The sequence below is a fragment of the Passer domesticus genome, chromosome 3 (assembly GCF_036417665.1).
Source record: "Passer domesticus isolate bPasDom1 chromosome 3, bPasDom1.hap1, whole genome shotgun sequence".
NCBI lineage: Eukaryota > Metazoa > Chordata > Aves > Passeriformes > Passeridae > Passer > Passer domesticus.
Window position 1 is genome coordinate 74,145,652 of NC_087476.1, and position 20,793 is coordinate 74,166,444.

Sequence of the window (20,793 nt, forward strand, 5' to 3'; positions counted from 1 at the left end):
CTCCCTGCATTTCCAAGCTGGTCGTAAACTCAGATAACAAAAGCCAAAGGTGGCAACCAGAACCTCCCTCAGGGTATTGGAGTCAGAAGAAAGATAACCAATGCAAATGGAGTGAAAGGATAGGACTCTGCTGGAACAAGAAGGCTGGGGCTAACCCTTTCCAATCCCTAGGGGGGTTAAGAGACTTTTGGGATAGACCAAGGGAGGTAAAGAATTGGAAAGCACCGAACTGAATATGCTGGATTTGTGGGAAAAAAGTATATAGTGAGTTGCCTTTGAAATGGAAGGGGTCATGCACCCTGGGGTTGATCAGGCCAGCTTTTTTCACCTTGCCTCGGTTGGAAAGCAGCTCGCTAGGGGCTCCCCTATATGAGACCCCGGACCATCAAAAGAGAGATGTAAGAAAAAAATTCCCAATTTTTGAAGGTAGCCAGAAATGGGGGGAAGAGGAATGGCCCGCGGAATGTATTTTCCAACATTATGGGCCTGCTACTTGGGCTCAGGATGGTAGTTGGGGTTACCGTATCCCAATATATCTCCTGAACCGGTTAATCAGACTCCAGGCAGTGGTAGAAATCGTATCCAACCACACTGCAGATGCCCTGGCATTACTATCAAGGCAGCATTCCCAGATGAGGGCTTTTGTCTACCAGAATAGAATAGCATTGGATTACCTATTAGGGGAAGAAGGGGGAGTATGTGGCAAATTCAATGAGTCTGAATGCTACATTGAAATTGATGATTATGGGGAGACTATCCAAGGACCTGCAGCTGAAATAAAAAGAGTTTGTCCATGTGCCCATCCAGAAGTGGAACTCGATCCTAAGTGCTTCCTGGTGGGACAACCTGTTTAATGGGGCATGGTGGAAGAAGTTAATATTCTTTATTCTCTGTTCCATAGCCAGAGTCATCTTCCTACCCTGTCTGATCCCTTGCTTTATCTGACTGATACACTCAGTAGTACAAGGGACGTAAATCGCAGCCATGCCAATGGACCCAGAACTTGCAACAGGGAAAACTAACCCAGTGTCAAAAATTATGAAATTAGAGGAGGATACTCCACATAAATGGGCAGCTAACGCCCTAGTTCAATTTGAAAAGCAAATTGAGCACAACAGGTCAGAACTCAGGGAATATCAGGAAATACCTCAGGACGATTAAAAGACAAGTCACATGTATGTATATAGATTCACTAAAAAGATAAAAATAAAACACGTGGGTTAATTTTTAGAATAATCCATGAATTAATGTGTTGATAAAAGAGGGGAGGAAATTGTTAGAAATATGGTTAGTAATTCGTGGAAATAAAAGATGTATAAAATATATATGTGTAAAATAAATGGCTGGTACACAGAGCGGGAGGGAGAGATTCTTCCCCAGGATGGCGAAACCTCGGCAGATGGGCAGAGAGGCATCACCACATTTACATGTGAAGAAAACCTCGGCTGCACAGGAGATGGGCATTCACAGAAACATGCACCCAGTATGATGGCCTGGATGAGATACCTACCTGAGATGACCAGAGCCATCAACACCTTCCACCTGAATGCCAGATTCCGGGAATCGGGGAAGTGTATTCTTCCATTCCCGGACGAAGGCTTTGTGCAGCCCGAGCCAAAGACAGAAACCAACTTGAATATGAAGAACTTAGAAAGAAACAAAACACTATGCCGCGGGCAAAATAAACTGTATAAGAACCGCTGCCTCGGAGCAGCCAGTGTGGATGGGGAAGAACTGGTGCTAGCGAGACCAATCTCACATTCACCCGCATCACCTCCCGGGGGTGGTATGCTGTCCGACCGATTGGTGGCTGTCGGGACTGTATTATGGTCACGAAATAAATTCTATTTTTAATTTTTTTATTGAAATTGGCTATTTTTAATTTTTCATTTATAACAAAAGCCATTCAGGTTATTAAATAACAACCAACACAAAAGATGCACTTAAGTTCAAGAGAAAGATCCAAACCCTTACCTGAACTGTTTATTGGACCTAGAAAGGGCACAGGCAAGTAAACGCAAGCTCTTCAACTGCCAATACAGGCAAAAAATCATTGCAAAAAAGAGTGGTTTTTTTATTGTTGGGCAAATTTTGACAGTGTCTTTTCAGATTGATTTCATAGATAGCTCTGTCTACAACTAAGCAAAAGATGCACATTTTATTAAATAACATGGTAGTCCACAACTAAGAAAATGAGCTGCACTACAACAATCTGTAGAATTCAGTGAATTTTTAGTGGAATGCGCTTTCCAGATGAGTTATACAGTAACTTTGTAAGTCTGACAAATATGTAAACAGCCCTTTAAACCATTACCAGAGTACAATTACAGCAGTCTGACATAGCTTAGCTAGCAAATTATGTGCTCTTCTGCTACTCATAGCAAATGCTGCTTAATTGCTGAGAAAAGCAAAGAAAAAGATGTGGGAGTTTACAACAAATTGGGTAGAAACTCTCCAGCACACTTCATCCAATTCAGAGATTTTCTAGCTTACTAACCTGTGGTAACATTACTGCATTTGATGGGAGTGCTGAAATGCCTAATGTGCTTCAGACAAGAGGGTTGGAGTGCTGAACTAGTGGCCTTCAAATAAGTATTGCCACAGACTGAAATTATAAAGAGCTGACCAAATAACAATCACATGTTGTTATTTTTATATGTTAGTATTAGCCTTTTCCAGTGTGCAAAAGGCTAATAAACATCAAATTTTTTCCTTTGAGCTTATGAGTATTTCTACCTGTCCTAGGATGATGTTATGATGATTGTATCCCCAGTCGTTTGTTCTGTTTATACTGGATATTATGTTCTGTGCCTTCAAGACTGGCTCTGAAGAGCGAATGTTTTGTTTTGATTTGTTATCAGTCTGCTCCCCCACGGCTGGCGGGACACAGAGATGGGGCAGTACATAGTGCAGCTTTTGCTTTTTTGCTTTGCTCTTGCTCTTGCTTCTGCTGTGCTCCTGCTTTGCTTTTGCTTTTTGCTTCTGCTTGTTAGTTTAGCTAAGCAGTCCAAATCTTTCCCTGGACAGTTTTTCCTTTCTTTTTTTTTGGAACCACTCAAACCTGCTCCAGCCTGGGACCTGGGAAACACCAAGAGTTTGCATCTTGTGGCTGCAGCAGCTATCCCCAGTGCCAGAGGGACTGACAACTGAGCAACCACTCCCGGGAGAGATTTTCTGAATTTGTCATCCTTTTCAGATCAGTGAAAGAGTGTTGTCATTCAGTATTGTTCATTTATGTGCTGGGGATGTTTTGCCTGTTAAATAAACAGGTTCTTTCCACTTCTCTCCGAGGAATCCTTCCTGAACCGGTAGGGGGGAGGGGCAGTGTGGGTTTGTTTTCTGGGGGGGGCCCCTTTTGGAGGTTTTCTCCCAGATTTGCCCTAACCCAGGACACTACCTCTTTGGAGAAGAGAAATGTGTAATTATCAAACTAATGATGACAAAACACTTACTCTACAGAACGAGCTATGTTACCCACCCCAGTACTGGCAAATTTAGCTGAGTACAGATGTCAGTACAACATTGCAACTAAATGGTCTGACACAAAAATTCTAATAGAATCAGTAACCAACAGGCTCTGGGGGAAGGAAAAAGGAAAAAAAATGCAAAATATATAGAATGACAGAATAAATTTCTGATTCAGATATCTAATATACTTGCAGACAAGCTTGCTGTAAGGTGAGAAATAAGAGAAAAAAAAACACTATTTGCATAACATAGAAACAAAAGAATTGACTGTTAACAGGCAGAAGTTTCATATGAGCATTTGTAATGACCACGTCCAGTCAGGCGTTGAATGTTTCTAAAGATGGAGATCCAAACACTCTCTGGGCAACCTGTGCCAGTGTTTGACTACCCTCACAGCTTCTTCGGGTACTGACAATACCAGCACTGCTCAGTGTCCTAATCTGTGTGGAGTGGTTCAACCTGATGTGTGGTATGTACTCACTCTCCACAGTTATTGCACAATAAGCTTCAGAAGAAAGGCTCAGACAGTTGTTATGTTGAGGAGCTGAGCATACACAGGACAGCAAAAAAGACAACTTCAAAAACCTTCAAGTAACTCAAAAACTGAAATGCAATACTCTTCTGGTACACTTAGTAAAATCTTAAGCTTTTTTAGACTTAAAATCAGAATCATGTTTCTCTACACAAGATGAACAATATGTTAGAAAAGACCATGCATCTTAAGAATTATATGAATTTCTAAACAAACAAAAAAAACCCACTCAGAGACTAAATGCAAGTCATGTAGTCTCCATGAATCTGGTTCTCAAATGCGGCACTGCTTTCTAACATAATCATGGCAAATAACTGCCTGATTATGCTACACACAAAATATTTTCAGGAAAAAAATTCTGGGGAGGCAGTCATGATTTAAAAAGCAAAACTAATAAACTCAGCGTCTCTACTGTTATGAATAGAAAGTTGTATTTTTTTTTAAGTTTCAGAGTTAAAAAAAAAAAACCAAGTCAAACCTGTCAGACTTCTTTGGGTGTGCTGCCAAAGAAAAAGTCCTTAATCGCCCATTAATGGCCGGTGATTAACTATTGTTCCTCTGATGCTGGCCGGTTGCCAAAAAGATACCAAGGGAAACCCTCCAGGGTAAAGAGAATGGGCAGTGACACCAGAGCCAACATGCAGATGAGAAATGCATTGCACCCTGGGTTTTTTTACAGTTTTACAGTTTTTACTGTAAAGAAGACCCCCTAAAATCACGAGCCAACAAGTGACTTAAGTAACGTCTAAGGATAGGAGCATAGTCCCGTACCTGCTTGAACCTTTTTGTTTCTCACCTTAACCTGAAAAGATAGTGATTAAGAAGACATCCCGGAGTGTTAAACAAACAAGCTAAGGACTCTACGACTCTCCCGTGAGGACAGAGTCCCCAGCTCTGTCTGCAGACCAGTGGACAAAGCTGCATCATCCTCCTTCTTCGTGCCACGCCTGGGAGCAATGGCGGTGTGGGTGCAACCCGTCGATTTCTCCCCACCTGAGCTGATTCTTCTTAATAAAGGCATTAAAAAGGAGAAAGATCTCCTGCCCATTTATTTCATCTACCACACACAGTCTTCCTTCACCTTGATCTAAAATTTCCTTTAAATCATTATCTGGGAAATGGTTAACTTGTTTCCAGAAATACAATCATTTACTGTGCTGCAACTAAAAGCTCAATACAAGTCAAGCTCCATATTTTAATCTGAAAATTGCACATTTATCTTAGCCACTAGCATAACATCTTCAGTTGCTAACAAAGTAAACAGGGAACAAACATTATTTTCCTTTACTTTTGTAAGATTAGTCTAAATCGACTGCTTTTTGTAAGAAGGATTCTTGCAACACTTTTTTTTCTTAAAGAAAGATAAATTCATATGAAGAAACTAACAAAGACTTCCGGTGTTTGATTAAAACTGGCAAGTATTTTAACTCAGTGAATGTCCAGGCAAACCAATAAAACACTTGGAGTCTATGTTGTGTTTTTCAAAACCAGGAAGTTAGCATTTTACAAATTTCATTTCTCAATCCCGTGCTTATATTTATATTCCTGAAATATTTAATAAGATTATCATATTGAAGGTCACTCTTTCATACAAACTAAAACTCATAAATTGGCATAAGTAAGCCAATACTGCCTTGCCTGTAAGCATATCAATACTGTAATACATCATATATCTATATGAAATAATCCAAAACCTAAATATTCCTAAATATGCCTAATTTCATCCTTATGCAATAAAATTTAACAGGTCAGAAATGGCTGCAGTATTTTATAGTACAATAAATGTGTCAGGATATCCAGAATACTATGTCTACCATTACAGGTCCCTGGTTTTTATCTCCTGATATATTTACTTTCTTCATCTCTTTATGAGTTCCATTAGTTACCTAATTGCAGACATATAGATATAGATACAGATATATATATATATAATTATACATATTATACAAGTGAGATCTGCCTAATGAAAGTATAATTTGGGAGATTTAAATGCATAACATACTGTAGGTCACTTCAGCAATATATCAAGCACTACACTATAACAGAGAATTTGGCTCATCACCATGTAAGTAGCCAAAAGAACTATGGCAGTTATGAAAATTAAAACCCAAGTTAATACACTGACCTTAACTCACACTACTATGCCTTTTTAAATTTTATATCTTGGTAATGGCCTCAGTTAATGCTGGAATGCCATTTGGATTTGCAACCTCAATGACCATTCTTCCTCTAATTAATCTAAGCCAGGATACTTTAACATGCTTGACTGCAGCACCACATAGGCTGATGTGGTTCACAAGGTATCAGATTTCTGTCCCAATGCATTAGCTGTGTTGCAATAGTGAAATATGAAAAAACCTGACGTAATTTTAGAAACAGCTACAGCACATACAAGTGGCTCAAAGGGACTGACAACAGGAAGTTAGCAGCAGTTTGACTGTTGCAAACATTCAACCTCCGGTTAAAGGATGGCTGCCCCAGCAGAAGCTCCAAGCTATTATCACTACAAAGAGTCAGGATGAAAATAGCACAAACCACCTGCCATTGCACCCACGAGTAATCAAATCTGAGCACCACCTGGCCTTGTTGTTTTGGTTTTTTTGAAACTCATGATTCTCATGCCCCTTTTGTTTCTTGTTGTATCTGTGAATGTGCTGTTGAATTCCACAATAAAATACTCACATCATCAGCTGCATATGCCACTTTTTCTGAAAAGTTTATTTGCCTGTAAAGGAAGAAAAAAGGGGAAGAACAGGTACCTTTCAAACCATAAGTGTTCCACTTAGCTGAGAAAAAACGATGTTTAAAGTGTCTGTGAACTACACACTGTCTGAAGAGTACCTTTCAGAATTGCCAGTATTATTGCACCCTATGTACATACTAACATCACAGCTAATTTTGAGTAAAGATCAAATTAAAGTGAAGGCAAGCAAAATTTAAGTGCAATCAAGCAAAATTTTCTGCTTTAGAAAAGACATTTAGAACAAACCAAATTAAGATGAATGCACATGGCAATCAATTCTATTATTTTGTGATTGTTTCATGAGTTTGCAACAAGAGGCTTTCACTTTAGAAAATTAAAGTGAAAAACACCCTTTTTTCAGGTATTTGTCCTTGATCTTGAATCCATGATTAGTCCAAACACTGACTGGGATTACTAAGGTGTATAAGTCTATTTATGTGTGCAAGGTTTTGGAGAATCAGTCCATAGTTTTATAGATAAGTGTTATTTAAATTACTTTTTGATACATTTAGAAATTTACCCATGAAAGTTATTTGTTTGGCCCAGTCCATCCTGTTTTACACTGCAAGTCAGCACCTGATTGCACTATTTCATACTGCACCAAAAAAAAGTGAGTGGGTTCCTTCCCAGGTGTACCAAGCATAGGCTAATGCAAGTTTCAACTTCAGGCTTCTTGAAATATCTTGCCTGTTATTTTTGACTTTGCTTTAATTAAAACAATATTTTTTAAACTTTGTCAAAAATTAATAAACTTTAAAACATTGAATGTACTCTTTTAGAAATACCAGGCAGTGAAAGTAAAAGAAGCCCCAAATCAGCTATTTACTGATAAAGCAAATTATGTTACTGGTTTCTAGCCACCCACCTAGTTTTCCCCTTCTTGCTTTCTTTCTTTGAATACACTTCAATCCCTATTTTCTTTCATGTTAGTCATCTATGGAGAATTCAGCCTGTTAAGCATATACTTGCATCTAGTCCCTATTTTCCTTTTGGTTCTTGCAATGTTTTGACACATCAGTTACAGTAATTGTTTTATAAATTAGGAATGCAGAGCCCAATTAGACTGAAGTAGAATTACCAATGTTTGTGGTGACAGCCAATGTATTCTACAGCATTACAAAACAATTGTAACGCTGAGTGTGTGTCTCTACCCACGACTTTTGGCAGCTCTCACATTACTGCATCCCAGAATTTGTATAGGATAGTGAATACACTCTAAACTGATTGCAGCTGTGTTACTTTTGCCAAGCCAAGGATAATCCTGGCTTGGCAGAACAACTATGGTTTTCTATTAAGTTGGACTTTTAGGCAGGGGGATAAGATTGGCTAGAGCCAATTTAGCAGGAGAAAGAAAACAGCAATTAGTTTTTATGACACCATCATTGTCTCCCCACACACATAAAACCAGAAAAATCAAGGGCACAGTTGTTCTGATATAAACATAACTATTGAGTCAGATAGGCTCTAACACAACCAAAACAGTTTACCTGTCTTGTGAAGGTCCAGCACCATCATCAAAAGGTAGCAATGGTCGAATCCTGCAGTGGACTCTGATATTTCCTCTCAGTTCCTGGGATAAGAATATTAAGCTGTATTTAACACAAGTTACTGGAGAGGATAAATACACTGAAATTTGTCAAACAGATATAAGCATGTGTAAGAAAGCCAGTGTTTACCACATCACAGACCTAGACTCTGTGGGGAAAAAATAGAATCAATATAATTTGTCTTAGTAAGGTAGGACAAAGGACTTGAGGAAGTATGAGCTCTTTAGAGCATTGGAATTGTATAGCCTTCTCTAGGTCACATGGACAAAAATAAAAACCTCTGAGCCATTTTCCCCTTCCCTTCCTTTTTCTCCTTCCTCCTTACATGAACTTTTTCAGATACTTGCATTAACTCAACAGACATTACACACTCCATTTCTCTTCCACCAGTCCTGAGGAAGATGTGGAATATAAAATATGTTGTATATTTTCCTCTCCACTGTATTCCTACATGATTAAAAAGCCAGTAGCTGATTTTTTACTGTAGGACATTTTAGAAATGTTTATCTCCTCCATTTTGTTGGTGATCAGTTCTCATTCTGTATGACTTCTTAGGGATATGGTAGAAATTCATGCCTATGAAATATAGAAATATGTATTAAACATGTTATTAAGGGAGGACCATGGTTTAATCCTAGGATGGCGAAACCACTGCTGGCTGACAAGGGTGGAACACGGCATTAACATACAAAGGAAAACTCGGCTGCACAGGAGATGGTTGTTCAGGTGGGTGCACTGAGGATGCCCAGTGGTGATGGCCCATGAAGATACACATCTTAGATAACCAGGACCATCAACACCTTCCACCTGAATACAGGATTCCAGGAATCAGAGGAGGAACATCAGTCTCCTCCCAGATGAGGTTTTGTGCAGCTTCCAGTGAAGAAAGAAACCAACATGAATATGATGAACTTTGAAAGGAGACAAAGGGACTCTGCCGCAGGCAAGAAAAAGAGTATAAGAACTGTCCCTGTGGAGCAGCAAGTGTGGACAGAGGGGGATTCGGTGCGATGGAGGCCGAATCTGCGTTCACCCAGCCTGTATCCCGGGGTCTGCGCTGTCATTTTTGATTGGCGGCTGTTGGGACTGTAATATGGTCGCGAATAATTTTTTTTTTATTATTTTTATTACTACTGGGTCTATTTTTATTTTTACCTATAACATGACTGAACACAGCCGGCCTGTGAGGACTATTGACCACTGGTATTAACACCCCATTGCTCTGGGGAATATCCTTTCAGTAAACTGCAACACAAGGCAAAATTTAGAAGGTAAGTACTTTTTAACAAAGTGATTCATTGTCCCAGCTAGAAAAACTTTTTAAAAATTTGTTTGAAGGAGGCTTGTGTTTCTAAAAATCAGGTCCTGATTCAGGACACCCAAAACTAGTCATTTGTGGGGAGGGGAGGAAGAGTGAATTTAAAGCACAAACAGGAAAAATTTAATCTCAAATGACCCCATCACTAATGGCTGAGCAGGATACAACTTGAGATATTTGGGAAAAAAAAAATGACTACTTTGCAGTATCAAGTTATTTAATTTTAAGAATTTCAAAACCATTTCAGAAGCTGAAAATTTAGAGAAGAGGATAATGAAACTCAACTTTTGTCCACTATTCAAAATGGATGATATTCCTTATGGCAACAGGTCACATGAGAGCATTTGGAAGATCGTGTGTAAAAAGAAAGAAGTGGCTTTACTAAAAGACAAATGTGCCTCAGCAAATAAACACATCATATATAGACAGCTGGGGCAAGTGATATATCCATGTGAATTATATTCTCTATTTATATTGGTGAGGAAATTATGGGAATAATTCCAACAAAATAAGTCAATGTTCTGTTATTAAACATACTTACAATTAAGCTGTTATGTAGAACCTTCCTCTTCTGCTTTTCTTTCTCATATTTCTCTGTCACCTCTTGTAGCGACTGCTCAAGATCAAAAGCTTTTATCTGAAACACTAGAAGAAAGCAGTTTCAGAGATATAAACTCCATGACTTTACAAAAGGAGTTGTCCAGTAGCACCTCATGAAATATAAGCACAAACCTTCTCAACTTCTACCAAATTTCAGTTAGGAGGCTTGGTTTCTGATTTACTAGACATCTATGAAAAATCTGATCATAGTTCTTGCTATGTGAAGCTACAAATTATTACCACAACTATACATGTGAAGTCTTGAAAAGCAATCAATAATGTAAGATATTTAAAGGCAGCCCATATGTGTCATTTTAATCAGAGTGATGTTATCTGCCAGCAAAGCCTGAAACGTATATTTGAAGCAGCCTGCTGCTAGATGGGGCTGTCACTTGCAAAGCTCATACCACATCTGCATTTATTAGACTCATGTGGGCTAACTTGACAAGAAGTTACCCTGTCATCTACCCTCAGCCTCACTTACAGTGCTACTAATCCTTTACAACAGTTGTAAGGTTCCCCTTTAAGATAGGTCCATCATTCCATGAGGAATTCATAGAAAAGATGGACCATTTGAACCTTAGGGAGTCTTTCACCAAACTGAAAAGACTTTTATGGATCATTATAAAAGCCTTCTAGCTTGACAAATCGTTTTATTTCAGCCCAATTGTATTAACACTGAGCAGGCCTAAAACAAACATACAGCCCAGAAGACACATTATGCGACTATAAGCTTGTGTAAAAAGCAAGTTTTTAGGAATCCCAGTGGGAAATCAATATCGTATCAAGAAGTCAAAACCAGGGTTTTGACTGAATTAGCCATATGGCCACCAGCCTCAGTATGTGCTACCTTGCAGAGCAAGGAACAGACTTAGTATCTCAGCATGGTCACACATACAATTTAATCTCTCTGGTATAGACTAAAAAACAGATTATTTCAAGGGACATGTGTACACTAGAGATTCCTAAGATCTCTTTTTTCTAATACCCATGCTGCTCATCTCCAGCTCACAGTGTTCGTCAACAAGTGCATGCATGCAGGGGAAGCATCATGTTAATAGCTGGGGAATCAATGTCTAGGAGTTTCACTATGAAAAATCCTTCTTCTGTATCCAGCAAGAGAGTACCCAATGGAGTAATATGAGCATGCTTTGGTTTGGAGCATCCCATGCAAATATGTTACCATACATTTTCAGAAGGGCCACTTACCGTCACTGGCCCCTAATTATACTGTAATTTTTAAAACGCAAGGTTAGAGTCCATTGATTACATAAGTAATATTTCATTTATTATTTAAGTAACTTCACAATAAGTATCTTCATTTACATATTTGTGTACACACACTTTGAGTTCCCTAAGTCTCTGAAACAAGCAGTAAGGTAAAGCTGAGGGTACTCTTCCATCATTCCAGTCCTGAAAGAAAAAAAGTTTCCTGATGCATAAAGTATTTCTAAACTTTTTTTTTTTTTCTGAAAGTAGTTATGCAGTTACAAATATAAACACTCATTTAACATTTTCCTACTTTTCTGCTTGGCATCAAATGCAAGCTATACAGGCGTTACATTTTTATCCTTAACCTCGGGGTAGACATTGGGTACATCTGTTTTAAAATACTAGTGACACACTCTTCATTAGGCAAGAGAAGTAGTCACCACATGAATGCAGCCATTACAAACATCCCTTTCCCCCATCCTTTGCCCATTTCATTAATTGATATGGAAATTTCCTGGGAGCTGGGAATGCCAGCAATTTCTCTGTTTAAATGTTACTGATCACAGTAACATCAGTCTAACAGTTGTGATGTCTTGCAAGCATATTCAGGACTGTAACCTTTACAGTGTCCTTCCTTCAATCGACAGTCCCAGAGCTTTTTATTCCCTCCCCTTCAGTGCTGCACCAGACATTCTGATGTGCTCACACTTTTTCTTCAGTCAAACAAAGGTCTAAAAGTAATCCCTGATCTGTTCTGTGTGTGGTTTCACAAAGAGATATACACACATAACACAAAGTTCCATAACAGGAACATGAAAAATAGGAGTAGCGTAATCTAGCACAGCCACAGCACGTCTGAGATATGGATGTGTAGCAGTCCCCATAGTTCCTGGGGGTTCTTAATGCTTCTTGCCAGTCAACTACAACGTTGAAATTTTTCTACTCAAATGCTTCTTCTGTAATTTTCTCCCTTGTTCTCAATGTCTATTTTAAGATTAAACTGGTAATATATACTTAGGGCTTTCTGTCTACAAAAGATTGCATGTAATTTAAGGATGGCAATTCCAATGGTCATATTTAACCTTAACAATAGAATCTCCATCTAAAACACCTGACAGAGAACTGAAAACCAGCCAAATTCAAAACAAAAGTCATCCACCAAAGTGGATGGTAATTTTGTTATAGTTAGGGAAGTTTCTCCTACTTATGATTTCAAAGAACAATGCACCAGGAAATACAAATTGAGAACAGTCAACGGAATTCTGCCAGGTCTCTGAAGACTACTTATTATTTACACCACAGTAGCTCAAGTGCCAAACTCAATCTTATATCTGTGCATTTAGACCCCTGCTCCAATAAGAGAAAACTTCACTTTTCAGATAAAGTTAATTTTCAACTTTGGAATTTTTTCCTTGAAGGAGCATTTTCTCTACAAGAATAATACAGTAATCAAATAAATTTTATTTATAATTTAGTACTTAACATACAGAAATCAGTTCTGTAAACACCCATCACCAAGAGTGCTGTTTGTTGCTATTGACATGAGGAGTCCCATCAGAACCAAATCAGTCCCAAAATGAAATAATTCAAGGAAAAAAGCCATATCTTTTAAATGGTGGCACATGGATTTCAGAGCATCACAAAGGGTCTCTGATTGTAAATATGTGTATCTGTTGTAGTTCACCAGGCTGCTACACATCAGACAATTTAAGCATTGCATGTGTCATGTGATTCTCAGGCCTGGTAGGAGCTTCACCAGAATCAAGGATATTGAAAGCAACTGCAGAGTTCCACACCATGGGATCCAGGTGTAGGACTAATACACTTAATCCTCAGGGATGAGGGCAGTGTACCAGTGCACTGGTTCTCTTTCCTTTGTATACGTGAACAAGGAAGTGTCTGAATTCCAAAACAGCAATCCATGTGCTGTTAGTATCTAGAGTCCAGCAGATGCAACTGGTTTTTGATTTTGAAGTTTTTTTTGTGGTTTTTTTTTCTCAATAAATACACAGAAATATTAAAAATCAAGTCTATCCTAATTTCAGGCAGCATTTTCAGGAACCTCTGAAATAATCCAAGTCCTTTCTTGGTACAGTCAAAAGCAGACAAATTTCAGCTTTATAAAGCAATGCATTCTTTATTTGGCTCTTCTAAAATAGCCAAGATAACAAGCCTGAGCCAACTCAGCAGCAGTCTAATAGCACCTGTAATCCACACAAAAGACAAATTCAAATTATCAGTCATAACCTCTGCAGTACTTCTAATGCTTCAGAATTCCTTCATGATTTAATGTCAAACAAAAAACAAATGCTACAACTTTAGTGACACATTTCTCAAAAATCAAACTCAACCTTTAACATTAGTAACATTAAACAATTACATTGTTGATGTTACATGTTTGAAATCTAAGTGCAATGAGTCTTACTTTGCATTGCTTCATTCTGCAGCTGTATCCCCTGGACTGCTGCCAGAACTTGGTAAAGACAAGTCTTGCTTTCAAGTTGAAAGCCTTTTGAAAGCTCAAGAGCAAATGAATGAAGGCTCTTCAGGTCTTGCTTAAGTCTCTTCTCAGCAAGAAGAAAAATATGTTATAAAGACACAGAACCAGCAGTTAAGAAGAATCAATATAACAACCAAAATTATTATGGTGAGACATCACAGGCAAGAAGAACCCTCTGTTTGATGAAAGGAAGCCTTCAAGAGAATACCTTTCAGTATGTTTAGAGAAGGATCCTGCAAAACATTTAGCAATGTAATTTCCTAAAATTTTCAGCAAGATTTTATGGATCCTTATCACTTTATCATACCTATTTTGACTGTAACACAGCTTCAAGTATAACCAAGTCTCTTTGTTATTTCACCAGACAAAAATAAGTATGTGTGGGCTCTGTCGACTTTTAAGTCATACCCAGAATTAGCAATGAAAAATTGTGATCCATATATCCCTTACTTTCATTTTCCACACTTGGATCAGAAGGTATTTGCTAGGATTCAGTTGAGGCATGTTCTATGACAACAGATGTATTCTGAAAAAACCCAGAAACTGATACGTATGTAATTCAGCGTAATATACATGATGAGTCTTTTAAATGTTTGTAAGATCAGCCTATATTCACTTACAAGTCCACTTAAATAAAAACAAATTGACCTGATTTTAGGATTAGTAAAGTTCTTGACATCCAAGTCCTGAAATGGACACATAAAACCATCTCTAAGGTGAACTTAACAATACCTTATGCCACAGAAACACTGATATTTTATTGTCAGTCTATGTTACAAAGTGTTACATGTTCTGTGACATTTTATTTTTCTAACTGTGGTACTGACCTTGAATTAATTAATTTGTTTCAATGATAAAAAGGCAATCTAAACTAAAGGGACAAAATCATTGCATTTCTCACTCTCAAAAGCCATACAATGTAAATGGGAAGGAGTATCTTTTTGTTATTATGGGTATAGTATGACTGTTCATCTAGACTTTCATTTAGAGAGCTTTGCTCCCTCCTAATACTCATTGACATCTCATCGTTTACTACCTCAATCCACTGGTATTGCATCACAAGCAGTTCTGCCATTCTAGCTAATCAAAAATGTAAAATACTACTAAAAAATTTACAAAGTACAACTGCTATAATTAGAATAAAACAGTATAGGTCCATACAACAATCATCTAGTCCAACAATGCTCCAGTTCAGCTGTATCCTTTGTCTGTTAAGAATCAGATTTTTTTTCTGAGATACTTTTTGGTCATTTTATGCAGGCATTCGTTGCTGCCCTGAGAAAAGCTGATATTTGTAGCTTCACAAAGTACATTGACAAAGGCAAATATTATGGTACTGGCACTAGGAGAACAGTTTCAGTCTCTCTGATGCAAAATTAAAACCTGAGTGAGCATACAGCAAACTACTGTTCTTGTGAGATCTGCCAGAGAACTCTTAGTAATCAGTGGAGTTCTCAAATGCCTTTTTCAAAGGATTTGCCTACCTGGCTAAAGTATATCACAATTACCGTTTCCAGGGATGTCTGTATGATAGTCAGATGGGGAATTGTAAAGTTTTGTCTACAAAAATATCTATCTCGAGTATTAACAGCACCCTATATGTAAGATCCTGGAGTTTGGGACCATCCATTTCTACCAGCCTCTCAGGTGACTTTGTAGCCTATTACAGCAAAACCACTATGAAATCATTGTCACACCCCACTGTAAGCCCTGTTGTGAACACAATAAAGCCACAGATCAGGTCCATATCACACCATTTTCTGGGGTTTACTATATTGGATAAGTATGTAAATATTTAGGGCATTGATTATATCTACATTATTACTAAATGCCTTTACCTTTATTGCTCCATGCAGCTGGGTTAAAACAGAACTCTTCTGAAATTCCATCTGTTGGCCATGAGCAGCATAGAGCTGCAATACTTCATTAGTGCTTCTTCCAGCCAACCCTTGATACTATTCAAAAAAGATCACAAAAAAATCACTTAAAGCACTCATGTTTCCTATTGCATCCTGTCCCCTTTTTCTCTGTAAATATTTGTAATTCATCTATCTGATTACATAGGATGTTGCCAATACTTAATTTCTTTGCTTTTACCTTTTTCTGAGTTATGTGAAGAATCACCTCATGGTAACAGACCAACATCACAAAATTCTACTTTCTTCGGTCATAAACCTGAGCATCACATTACTAAAATGCTTCTGCAGTACCTAAACTCTCTTATTTATGTGGATCTAAAAGGTTAAAACTGTGCCTTCACTTAGGGAAAAGGGCTAGTTACACAGACCATTAAGAGTCTCTGGAAACAAGATTTAATGCAGAAAGCACCGTGGAAGGATGTGAAGCAGAACAAAGACAAACATATACATGTTAACTGCTGAAGTTCTGAAGTAATGGGTAACACACAGCCCCCAGCTTTGTGCCTCCTGACAACACCAACTCCACTACAATCAGTGGGGTTGCCACGGTGCCAAACTGAGCCAGCAAAGCCCTACTCTGGCCCTTCAGAGATCACAGCAACCAAAGCAATTTTTCAAGTTTGTGGAGAAGAATGCTTTCTAACAGTCTAAAATTACCTATTATGCAAAAGCAATTTTTACAGCCACTTGAGAATTTTTTGAGATGTTGAAATCAAAAGGAAAATAGAAATGATGCAACATTAAATATTTACAGGCTTGAATGCAAGAAGACTCATCTCGGTAGAGACTTGTTGTGAAATTCTGCAGTATAGAAGAATCTGCATAACGCTTAAAAATGCATTTTTGTAATTTTCTGACAGTCCTGGTGCTTAAAATGAACTGCAAATTCAGCTATTTTCCCCTGCCACCTGTTCACATTTATCATTCATTAACCAGTATCAATTACCTCTTTATTATTGAAATGCACTTGTCTCTTGCACTGACTTATATCCTACTTTACTCACACCACATTTTATTCACACTGTGATTGTAATTCCCTGTTATTTAAATTAGCAAAGCATAGAGGAGTACAATAAAAGACAAGAAAGAACTAAATCTACTCACACAATGGATTTGATTCAATTCTAATCATCTGATAATAGGTAAAAAGCAAACATTTAATTGCAGTTTAACTACAGGAGATACTGGCAAGAACAATACAACATCCTGGAGCAAGTGGAAGCTCTGTACAACAATGCACCACCTTAGCACTATTACAAAAAGTTCTTAGAAGAAATAGCAGGAAGAGGTTTGGTTGTTTTTTTTTAAATTGTTACAGGCTTTAACGTCCCAGATGTTGAGATTGATTCTATACAGTGTTTAGACACTCTGAAAATCTAAAGATTTTCAAGACTCATGTAACTCAGATGCAATATTCACAAACAGCTTCACAAAAATGCACACTAGTAGTGCACCAGAATTAGTGTCTCCTGAAAATAAGCTTATGTATATAAGCAATTGCAGTACTCAAGCCTTGTTAAGTAAGCTTAGGGTAGTTAAAACCTCCTTTTAGCACCTAATCTGCACCATCTGCACAGATTCCCCATGACCCTCCACATTTCTAAACACTAAGATAAGAGCAGAAAGATGCTACTGTCATTGCATCACTTCATCTATTAAGTTCATCTTTATTGCAAATGTTGCCTTGATTTTGGGGTTTTCTCCACTAATATAGTTTTAACATTCACCAGAGTTATTCATAGGCCAGCACTTGCAAACCTGTGTTTGAGCATAAAAGCAAAAAATGGACTAAAACATTTTTATAGTCAGCTTTATTATAAGCAGAAGTGAAACAGAACTATTTAATAGTGTTCTCCAAAGTGAATTCTCAGTTTTGCAATCAGATCCATTCTGGCAGACTTGGCTTTACCTAAAGAAGGCTGCAGGACCAGGACTTCAATGACTGCTAGTAAAAGCAAGGGCTATGCAGGTACATAAACAGACTTCCAAACAGAAAAAGCAAGGCAAAAAGGAGAACTACCTAGAAATCTGAGTGCCTATGTGCAGTAACAACCCCTCCAGCATGCTGCTGGGATAACAATACACCAGGCTGCAGAACACAGGAGAAGTGCTGAAATTCATCACTGTCTCAAGGAACTAAGGGAAGATCTGTAGCAGGAGATAACATTTTAATAAGACTGATGCAACCTATGGACAAACATTTACACTGCAAATCCTAATTTACGGCAATCCTCATAAGTTTGTCTCTAAAGCCTCCCAACTCACTCCAAACAAAATGAATCCAATTAGCAAATTAAGAATAAGGCCTCTCTTAACCCTGGCTCCAGTGACTGAACTTGTTACAGCTCAATCACTCAGGCAGCTCCACTGGCAGATCTGAAGGATCAGGGATAGACAGTCAAGGGCGGTAGCTTTTCTCAACAGCACAGCTTGTAGAATATTAGGACATATGGTGGAATACTGCACAACCTTAAATAATACTAATTTCAATTAGTATTTTTTTTTAATAGAGAGTCTTCAGTTAAGGTAAAACTATTTCGCAGATGTCAGTTCAGCTCGCATTTTCAGATTGCTGGGGCACATTAACCAAGAAGAGGCAAATTTTTAAAGTGTATTTAAATAACTGCCTGAATCAGTGCAAGAACCATTAGTGCAAGGTTAATGCAAAGGATTTAATTTGACATTGTTCCTGACTGATGGCGGTAACACTGCCCAAACTCTTCGTGTTTGTGTAGGTGACCATTTCTTTCAGCAGATTTTTCAATAAAATGAAGCAGTGCTCTATTTGAAAAACAAGACTTCATTGTCCGATACAGAGACAACTTCCTCCTATATCTGATATACCTTACTGACTAGAAAAATTGATTTCTTGTGCTTGTGAGGATAAAAAAGAATCAGCTGAAATACTTAAGGCTTTCAATGAATATGGTAAAGAGGAACAAAGATAATAAAAATATTTCCTCAGAATAAATTAGTGTTCTTCTGTATACCTAGCAAAACTCATTTCAGATATACCGCCTGTTTCCAGTTAGACTTTGAAAAATGTTAAACCCACTTTTATCCACGGGAGTTAGCAAACCCACAGGGAGGGCAAATGGCTTCCCTGAGGTCACCCAAGCAGTTAATGTTTCAGCCCAGATTAGAAACTCTTAGCCAACAGTTTCCACCACCACTAATACTGACAGCTGGCTCTGCTCTAGCAGCCTACATCTATATTCAAAATTCTTTAGATCTCTGAAATTCCCCCCCCCCCCCTTTGAAGGCCCCAGACATTATCACAGGCTTCTCCTTATTTCAGTGAGGATCTAGGAATAACCTATGCTTCTGTAGAGGGATACAAGGCAATGAGGGCATCCAGTTATTGCTGTGTGACAAGGCAAATGTGCAACAATACCAGTACTAAAACACACACAGCAGGGCATCCCTGGTAAGTCTACTCCTAAAGAAATGTCTCTCTTGCACTCTGCGAACAGTTCCTTTCAAAGCATCATCCCAATTGTGCCTAAAAAGCATTCCTGAAAAGTCTGCCATTGTCTTTTAGACGAACATATTTCCTGTAAGGAGAAAGAAATATTCCACATTTAATGCTTCCAGAGTCATTATCTCAGTTCAGCTTTCTAGATTTAAAACAATAGCAAATACTGAAATTCAAGCTGACTTCTATTTACTTAACCAGCCTATTATTATTGCTACCATTCATGATTTTGAAAAGAAAGAGATGCTGAGCCTTAGATGTTCAGAGACTTTTCCCAACTGGTAAAGAGGGTAAAACCTGAATAGAGGAAGGCAGATATTTCTGTGCTTTTTTGTTTTTTTTTTTCCTATTTACACAAGAATTCTTTATGGAAAAAAAAACAAACCAACAACAAAAAACAGTCACCTCTGCAAGTTTTAGATGAAGAACAGCATTTTCAGTTTCCAGGACAACTATTCTTTCTTCTTTGGTCTAAGGAACAAAATCCACCCAAATACACAAAAATGAAAATTTAAAAAACACAAGGCTGATTAATATAGTTTCATTGCGATAGCCTTCGTTACCATATTCCACTGTTTCTCAAACTCCTGAGATCAATAGACTACCTACCCCCATCTCGTAATCACAACAGTATTTGTATAAGAGCATGCAAAAATTAGGATAAACTGTTATTATTCCTTTATTTCTATCTTTTCTGTTAGGTTGCTTGCTTGTGTGGCAACGCATAGGTACACAATTTCAAGCGCTTTTGCTTTGCGAAACCACCTCCTTCTGGCATTTTCCAGGACCGTGCTCCTTAGAAAAGCACTATTTTATTTATTTATTTATCCATAAGCACGTAAGTTTCCATTTCCAAGGCAGCAGCACTGTTAGAGGCGTTCAACGCCAGGCGCTCCCTCAGCACAGGGGGGGCCTCCCGAGAGCACCGAGCGCCCGCCCTACCCGGCGGAGAGCTGCTCACTACTCTGACACTCCACTTCTATCCCAGCGCCAGCTGGAGCAGGCTGCTCCGACCCACGGGCGCCTAACAAGCCGCTCCGCACTGCCGCACTCGGGATGCCCGCCTAGGAACCGGCCGGGCCCGGCCGCGCCCTCCCCGCCCTCCAGCCCGGGGCCGAGGCACCGCCCCGCAGCGCGTGCCCGCCCGCAGGCCCCGCCATGGCCCCGCCCCGCGCCCCCTCACGCGCAACCGCTGCTCCAGCTGCCGCAGGCGCTGCGCCCACACGGAGCTCGGGTCGAACTCGCGGCGCGGCCGCATCATCCCGCCTGGTTCCGCGCCCAGGCGGAGCAAGAACTCCTCCGGCTCCGGCGCCGGCGGGGATTTAACCCGGGACGCGTCTGGGGCGGTAGCGCGGCTGCCATGGCAACGGGCCCGCCCTTTCCCCGCCCAGCGGCCTGCGCTGCGATTGGCTGAGCGAGAGCCACCACCTGCCAGCCGCGCTCCGGCCCTGAGTGGCAGGGCAGCCAACCAATCCGCGA

General features: G+C 39.1%; 1 protein-coding gene across 12 annotated transcripts in view; it reads right to left on the bottom strand.

The window, feature by feature from the left end:
- The window catches only part of KIF25 (kinesin family member 25), a 51,931-nt gene extending 31,157 nt beyond the window's left edge, over window positions 1-20,774 (bottom strand). For 2 of the 12 annotated variants that reach the window (XM_064413980.1, XM_064413981.1), the window contains exons 1-7: window positions 20,498-20,735; window positions 19,720-19,785; window positions 15,759-15,875; window positions 13,846-13,984; window positions 10,150-10,253; window positions 8,231-8,313; window positions 6,683-6,725 (exon numbers count right to left, since the gene is read on the bottom strand). In XM_064413980.1, coding sequence (XP_064270050.1) covers window positions 6,683-6,725; window positions 8,231-8,313; window positions 10,150-10,253; window positions 13,846-13,984; window positions 15,759-15,875; window positions 19,720-19,785; window positions 20,498-20,575 — 630 coding nt within the window. In that variant the 5' untranslated portion in view covers window positions 20,576-20,735. The other 10 variants (XM_064413975.1, XM_064413976.1, XM_064413985.1 and 7 more) reach the window with 10 other exon arrangements.
- Window positions 20,775-20,793: the final 19 nt, after the last annotated feature.